This window comes from Limulus polyphemus, unplaced genomic scaffold, assembly GCF_000517525.1.
Source record: "Limulus polyphemus unplaced genomic scaffold, Limulus_polyphemus-2.1.2 Scaffold373, whole genome shotgun sequence".
NCBI classification, from domain to species: domain Eukaryota; kingdom Metazoa; phylum Arthropoda; class Merostomata; order Xiphosura; family Limulidae; genus Limulus; species Limulus polyphemus.
The window spans coordinates 140,999-149,875 of record NW_013665983.1 but is presented as its reverse complement, the minus strand read 5'-3'; the positions used below and the strand labels follow the sequence as shown (position 1 = coordinate 149,875).

The 8,877-nt window shown below is 33.2% G+C and overlaps 1 protein-coding gene across 1 annotated transcript in view; it reads right to left on the bottom strand.

Annotated features, from left to right (window-relative positions):
• Positions 1 to 4,423: 4,423 nt before the first annotated feature.
• Positions 4,424 to 8,877, bottom strand: part of LOC106457788 — a 38,157-nt gene continuing 33,703 nt past the window's right edge. Inside the window, exon 3 of the mRNA XM_013917234.2 lies at positions 4,424 to 5,399. Coding sequence (XP_013772688.1) covers positions 4,604 to 5,399 — 796 coding nt within the window. The 3' untranslated portion in view covers positions 4,424 to 4,603. The remainder of the gene's footprint in view (positions 5,400 to 8,877) is intronic.

The following is an 8,877-nucleotide window of genomic DNA, read 5'->3' as shown; positions in this document are numbered from 1 at the left end:
AGATAAGATCATAAGAATCTGTATAAAAAAACACTTACCTGCTGGTAAATGATTCATCAGAGATCTAGTAGACCTAGTCCGCCTAGCCTGCTAGTAAAGTTGCGTTGTAAACAACCGTACTTGTAAGTTGTAACTTTATTATTAGGCCTATACATACGATTGTTAACAACCGGTTCGTGGAGGTCATTAAATTCTAAGAACAGGTTCGCACGAACTGGTGCGAACCGGCTGAATCCCACCACTGGGTGGAACGGTTTACCTTTGTGAAAATATCGGGATCGAGACGATTCGTTTGGTAACACTCAAAAGTCTGTACGACCCTCAGTTTAAAAAGAGTTACGTAACACACACACACACACACAAACAGTGAATCTTAATATATATACTGCAGATGTCTCAAATAAGAGACATAATAATCATAGTTTAAACATTTTTAGAAATTGAGAACATTTTTATCTTTAAGTACAATATAATAGGCTATCTTAAGTTTTGAATTAATGTTAAATACTGAATGTTTCTTCTATCTAAGACATATAACTAAAATTAAAGAATAGTCAATATTATTATGAAGTGCTTCAGACTTAGATAAAACAACAATTTGGAGAATTTGGTTAGCTTAGAAGATAATTACAAACATTACTGAATCATTTAAAGAAATTAAACGATTTAAGAAGAACAGAGGGTCTTACTAAAACATTTATTGATATTCGAGATCAAGTTATGCATAATTGTCACAGTAAAAATTAGAGAAACAGAAAAGAAAGTACTATCTTAAGGATTATAATTTTCAAATGTTGATTATTATAATTACTTTTTGTGTTTTATAAAACTTGCAAGGGAACTAAAAGATAATCCTATTAAGAAAGAAAGTGGAAGAAATTGTACTAGATGTCAGTGTTGGCCTTAACGTATTTTTATTGCTTTCAGTAAAAATTAAATATAACTGAGGAGGAAATAGAAGTGACTAATAATTTAAGCCAAAAGAAAGAAATAATTATATTCACACCAGATAAAGGGAGTGACAGAGTTATTTTGATTAAAGAAGATTACATAAGTAAAGTAATCACAATAATATTGGATGACATTAAATTTAGAAAACTGGATTTTGATCCCACATAAATAGAGGTCAATTGCAAAGACGTATTTTATGATAAAATATTATTATTCAACACACGTGAAGCTTAATATACTATTTTTTTGCACGAGTTAAAATGAATCTTGTTCATTACCTTAACAAAGTTCAGTTTGTTTCCTTAAAAAGCTTCTGATTCGACCTCTAAGCAACATGAATGTATTTTGTACACGTTTATTAACAGTGTAAATCGCGCGTACTTTAGTTTCTTAATGCAGTCATATTGATTTTTTCATATGCTGCTGTGTTATTTAAGTTTTTTAATTATCAAGCTAAAATAATGACATTCAGTTGAAAGGCAAACATTTGTTTATATTTTCAGAATTACTAAGATATTATATAGTTACATAATTTGCACACACCTGTGATTTACCATCGCTTAGTCATGTTGTACCGGATCAAGAGTACCGGATCGATGTTGAAGGATGGGAATGGTAAGTGTGGGAAATAATTTAAACGTTATTGAGCCTACTATTTGGGATGGGGCTCTGGAATGGGGTAACGTCGTTAACTAATCAGCCAAATATAAATTACCAATGCAAATGACGCAGTCTTAAAGTTGATTACAGTTATATAAATTTGATAATATTTAAAAAAATCCAACACATGATCCAGATCTGGAAAGAACCGGTAGTAATTATTCACTGTCCTACTTTTTTTGCGTCCTTCAAGGAAATTGAAATTGGGCATCTTATTCAGAAATGTCTGCACTCGATGGTAGATTGAACTAAGTAATTATGTTTCTGTAGTTGGTGAGTAAAAATGATAAATATGTGGTGTGAACTGATTTAACCTCTTTTATATGGAGACAAAGCGTTTTATGTGAAATGGAGATAATAGTTATCTATTAATTGTTCAAAATAGTTTATATAATTGCACAGTAAATTACAAGGCACTATTCGTTATTATTGAAGTTACCAAACTGATAAAAACTAATTTACAAGACATGATATTACAAAATACGATATAAGAGAAACTCATAGTCACCTGATCACCTTAAAGTTAGAGGAACTGTTAATTGGAGTTATAACTGTAGTGATTATATTTTTCGGTAACGGAACGTGAACTTTTGACTCACTGACCTGTTCGATTCTACTTCATAATTCCAGAAAAGAGAAGAAAAAAAGAAGTCAAGTACATTTAGAAAATTTCAACCGCTATTCTAAACGAATTAATTCACCTAGGATATTTTTTTTTTTAAATCGAATAAGCACAGAAAATATTTTCCTTACGAAAGTGGAGGAAGTCAGTAGTTGGAGAAATGTTTGAAAAATAACCCAGGCCAACTTTCTCAAACAATTTAATTTGCTAATCTCTGAACTACTCTGCTCCCCCAATTAAAACCCCATCAATGAATTTTACTTCGCCGAGGATCGAAAAGCTAGGGAACATAGTAAATACTTTTTAATCAACTTTCCATAAAATCACTAAGGTCTTCTAAAATCTTACAGTTCTGAATTATTCGAAGATGTTATTAACGAAAGAAGAGTAACATGGCAACTGAAAAAGAAACTTTTAGTGCAAATTTTGAATACATATATTTTTCACCGGATTCTATTTGTTCATTAGTAAACTATTTTATTTGTCAATCAGTAAAATATTTTATTTATTAGTTAATAAAATAGTTTAATTTTGAAATGATAGGGAAAAGGTGTGTAGAAGCCTAAATCAACCTCCCAAAGATCTTATAAACCCTCAATAGATTCATCAGGACTAATTGCAAGGGGACTTTGTGACTAAAAGTGATAATAGATCCCATTATACAGTTCAAAGAGCCGGACAAAACACTTGTGGCGACAGGTGCTAAAGACTGGTTTCCTTTTTCTTTGACAGTTATTCAAGTTCACAGGTCTTCACTTGGCCATTCAACATTAGTTACCTTTCATGTTGAATATCCCAATTCGAATTGGTTTTTTGTTACTAGTTAATATTTCCAGTATATTATATATTATTGTTAGTTAATCAATCAGAAATCCTAAATTTTACAAACATAGTTTAAATTATTTTATGTAATTTTTCTTTTGATTTATAGATGATTTCATTTAACACAGCGAACGACTGATATACTGTAACGTCATTAACTGAGGTTAGACACAGGACATAAGTTTAGTGAAAATAAGGCAGTTAAGATTTTTCATTGCTACGAATAGTAAATAACGTGTATGGTTAGACATTCGATATCTTTAACCTGAAGGGCATCTTAAATGACATAAAGGTTAAATTATCAGTTGAAAGACTCTAAGGTTTACACACAGCCGTTCCTAACTTACAGCTATTGACCAGAGGAAGAGAGCGATGTCAACCGATCAACAGCACCGCCACCTATTTGAGAAGTAGTTGTGGCAGTGTACTGTTCGTTGCTGCGTCGTGGTAGTAGAATGAGTCTAAAGGAGCACTTTGTTTATTAATGTTTCAGTTTTAAATTAACTGTTACTTATGAGGTTATTATCTTACACTCTGTGTCTCTTATCACAGTTCTTTGACTGAAAGATTTAATTATTAAAATGGCGTCAATCAATGATTTGGTAAATTTCTGTTTTCTTTTGTAGTTTTGTCATTTCTTCTCATACTTTGATCAGAAAATTAAACTGACACATAAAGAGCCAACTAAACATACAATAAACAGTAATATTCTACGTTCACAACACACAAAGTTAAATACGGATATAGTAGGCACCAACACTTTACATTCAAAACATACTGAGTTAAATACGAATATAGTAGGCACAATTACTGTACAGTCAAACTTACAGAGCTAAATACTGATACAGTAGGCAGCAATACTATACGTTCGAAACTTACAGAGCTAAATAAAGATATAGTAGGTAACGATATATAACTTTCAAAACTAAATACGAATACAGAGGCACTGATACTTTACGGTTAGAACGTACAGAGCTTAGTACGGATATACGTTTTCTTTCTTAGTACCGATCTTCTGTTACAGTTCGTTGTATTAAGTGCAACTAAACTGGAGAAATGTTTCTATAATTCAGTTTTCATAAAACTAAATCACCTATAGTGGGAAAACATTCTGAATGAACTCGAAACCACTTGATGTAATAACATCACTTAGTTATCTTCAAAAAAGCATTAATATTACTTTGAGAGTGATCGTGTTAATAGAAAGTCATACATATTAATGGGTATTTTTTGTAAATAAATGTTTGATTAAATAGTGCAGTTTCAATATTCTCCATACTTCCCCCCATATATTTGTATTAAAATTAGTCAGAAATAGTTGAAATGTTTACGATTTTGTCTGTTTAAAAACTCCATCTCACGTTTTTGCTCATACATTTATTTTTATCATTGATTAATATCTGTTACAATTATAATATCAATTAATAAAACTTTATTTGTATTAGTACAATTATTTCAAAGATAATTATTCTGCACACCAGCAAGTTTGTCTACCTCGGTGAATCATTCATCGTTCAGAGTGGTCTAAAGAAACTAACTAAAAATGTGTTAATTTCCTTCAACATTCCATAGCCACGGATAGTTAGCAGGACACGTACCACAACATTTCATGTTTCTAGGGCCGTTAAGAGGTGTTTTCGAATAAGTACATTGGTTGGACACACAAGTGGATTGCTTGGGACTCTTGCAGACTTGTTTGTAGTTGTCGAGAGGCTGGGGATTTCTCACAAATTCTAGGGCTTCTCTAATAGTAACAATAAAAACATCGTCCTTTTGAAGCAACCAGTCAACAAACTTGAAATAACCTTTCTTTCTTTCCGGATTAGAAAACCAAGCTTGGTGAAGGAACAAGGGGAATGGCGCGCGGTTAGTGCTGTAGTGTCTTTCGAAGTTTTCTCTTAAATACTGAAAGGTTTCGTCTTCGGTTTCCGGAAGAGGAAGGCAAGCATCAGCCATAGCGCAAGGTATATCCAAGAAATGTCCTGGTGCAATTTCAAGTTTCCTGAAGTAGTTCACCATAGGTACTATGAAAAAGCTCTTATAGTTTTTCGTTGGGCATGGGGTAATCTGGCAGTCTTGTTGGTAGCCATAGTCCATAGTGTATGGCCATAGAGGGGGGTTAGCTTTTTGACGAGTAGGCATAGAACTATCGTAATGGAAATCTAGCGATTTCATCACGCCGAAAGTTACATCGCCAGCAGTTTGAAGAAATGGTGCTCTAACACCTACAATGTCAGACTCCGGTATGTTGGCAAATTTGGAAATGATTTTTCTCATCCCACCTAGTTCTTCTTCCCATATGGTTTGATTTGCATTTTTCCAATACTCCGTGCTAGGCAAATGACTGAAAAATAAAAAAAGCCAAGTTTTAAATTCTGAGATATGTTTATATAACATTAGTGATGCCTTTGGTGGATCAACTGTAAACTTGAGGGCTTCTAAAGCTAAAATTCGGTGGGCACAACGCGTGTAACCCATTGTACAGTTTTTCGTTGAAACAAACAACTGACACATTACTGCCAGCTGAAGATCATGATCTTGCACTAATCAAAAGCTGCTTCCCGCATATCAAAATCTTTGATAACGATATTAGATAAAAAGAATGCCTTAATTTTTTTATAATAAGTTAATACATAAACACTTTCTGACTTTACTTGACTAAACATTCACAACAAATATCATGTTTTAAGATTCAATTGAATTTGATAAGTGATATATTAAAATCCTGTACTTTGGTGCATAACTTATTTTCCACCGCTTACCTGGCTCCTTCACTGGGCTTAGACTGCTAGCCAGATTTTGTTATTTGTACCTGGCCGTATACATATTAGATGTTTTTTGTTAAAGCCAAAAGATTATATGAATTATGTAGATTTAAATTAAATTTTACATTCATGATTAGTTATTGTCGACAGAAGTTTTACATGTTGTATGTGTAATTGGAATATTTATGCACACGTGGTGAAATAGCCAGGTTAGGGAGAACTAGGGTTCAGATATAGCTGTCTGTATTTTGAGCTACTGATCAGAAGGAAGACAATTGGTGAACGGCATCCGCCACGACGAAGTTTTGTTCGGATATTTGAAGCGAATAACGGAATTGACTGTTACTCTTGTAATGCACGCACAGCTGAAAATGACAAACGTTTTCAGCGGCCCAATAAAGTAAGCACACACTGCTTTTAAAATTCATAATATTAAATAAACTTTATGACTTGTATTTTATTTTATGGAACAATGAATGGTTCCCACTGACATTCAAAGATCGAGGTGATGTATGTGTGTTAGTTTCAATGTCATTCCACACTGAAGAACAAACCATTAATGCTTACATGATTTAATGTCGGTGGTATAAGTCTGTTAGCTTCAATGTCATTCCCTACTGAAGAAGAAACCGCTAACGCTTACATGATTTAATGTAGGTGGCATACGTCTGTTAGTTTCAATGTCATTACCCACTGAAGAACAAACCACTAACGCCTACATGATTTAATGTCGGTGGTATACGTCTGTTAGTTTCAATGCCATTCCACACTGAAGAACAAACCACTAGTGTTAGAAAACAAAGTATTGTTTATAGTACGTCAGTTTTAATAACTAGTGTTTCTACTAAAAGTGCACTTAGAGGTTATATTTCATTCGACAAGAGTTGTAATTTTTAAATTGGAGATTGTGTTTTCAGAATAAGTAACTTTTGAAAAGCGAAAACAATGATTTAATAAAGTTTCGATTTCATAACTAGTTTTTAGTAGTTAATAATTCATAATAACGAAACGACGGATTTCTAGAGATAACATCACCATTGTACTTAATCTATACCAAACTGGTACAGTCGTTCTTTTTCTTTCTTTTTTTTTTTAGCACGATTACATTTATTTAAGAATTTAAAAATCGTTTACTTACAGTTTCTATTATGATATTTCACCATTCATATGCAACCATGTATTATGATCTTAAGTTTGTTTGTTTTTGAATTTCGCGCAAAGCTACACGAGGGCTATTTGCGCTAGCCGTCCCTAATTTAGCAGTGTAAGACTAGAGGGAAGGCAGCTAGTCACCACCAACTCTTGGGCTACTTTTTTACCAACGAATAGTGGGATTGACCGTCCGATTATAACGCCGCCACGGCTGAAAGGGCGAGCATGTTTGGTGGAACGGGGATTCGATTGTGAGTCGAGCACCCTAACCACCTGGCCATGCCGGACCTGATCTTAAGTTAAAAGGTATTATTGGTTACATTTGTTACATTGTAGTTTACGTGACGTGTTATGATTTACAGTTTGTACTTAATTAAGAAGGTACGGAAGTTTTGCATGTAGTTAGTATTTATATTTCATCATTTATACAAAGGAACGCATTAGATGTGTTTGTTAAGTGATAATAATAATAAAACAATGAGATTTTAGTGTTTGATACTGTGATTCGTTTTCGGTTTTGATGAGCGTGAGAATTTTCGATTTACCTCTGTTTTTTTGCGCAAACTTTTCAGTTTGTGTCCAAGTTTATACTTCAGGAAAATATATGTTAATGAAGTTTTCGAATAACCTATTCACTTGTATAGTTCTAATTGTATTCATTGAAGAATTTAATCCCGGTTTGTCGCCGAGAACGTTAATGATATAATTATTGTCATGGATATTGTAACTACATTATTTATCTGAAAATAAATAAGGTTATAATGTTCTGAAATCAATTTCGAAGTATTTAGAATAACAACCATACAATCATTAAAACCACTGGTTAAGTATGTCATACAGAGGCGTAATCAGAAATCTATAAAGGGGTGCGGGCGTTGGTAAAATTATATAAAGGGGCGCTACTCTTGTAGGAAAAATGAAATGAGTGATAAAGCTATACTAAAGGATCCAGGGCAAACACCTTGAGAAATATTTTGTAACTTTCACTGTGAATGATGCATTTTGATGGTGTCTGAAGCTGTTAACTACGTTTCATAAATATATATAGGTGCAACTTAGGGGTGCGTTCACAGTCGCTACATCCACCCTGCCATAATTCTGTTAGGTAAGAAACAATCATTAAGGATTGACACATCAGTGTTAAGCTATGAAACACTAAGGATTTAATTTGTTTGTTTGTTTGAAGTTAAGCACAAAGCTACACAATGGGCTATCTGTACTCTGCCCACCACGGGTATCGAAACCCGGTTTTTAGCGTTGTAAATCAACAGACATACCGCTGTGACACTAGGGTGCAAGGATTTAATACAGCAGAATGATAAAACCGAGATTCCACTGTTGTTCAGAACACTGTTCACCATGGAGAATCGAACCTGGAATTTTAGTATTGTAAGTCCATAAACTTACCGTTGATCCACTATTTAATTGTTTTTTTCCTCCTTGATAGAAATGCATTTTTTACAAAATCATGAATCATAACCAACTTTTAAAAATCACAAGTTTAGATTATTAGTGAATAGCTTTTTAAATTAAAATTTTATATTACATTTTTTTATCATGCTATGTTAATGAGTACTCAAATATTATGCAGATCAGTGTCATTTTGGTTGTAGTAACATATCAGTGTCATTTTGGTTGAAGTAACATATCAGTGTCATGTTGGTTGTAGTAACATATCAGTGTCATGTTGGTTGTAGTAACATATCAGTGTCATGTTGGTTGTAGTAACATATCAGTGTCATGTTGGTTGTAGTAACATATCAGTGTCATGTTGGTTGTAGTAACATATCAGTGTCATTTTGGTTGAAGTAACATATCAGTGTCATTTTGGTTGTAGTAACATATCAGTGTCATTTTGGTTGTAGTAACATATCAGTGTCATTTTGGTTGAAGTAACATATCAGT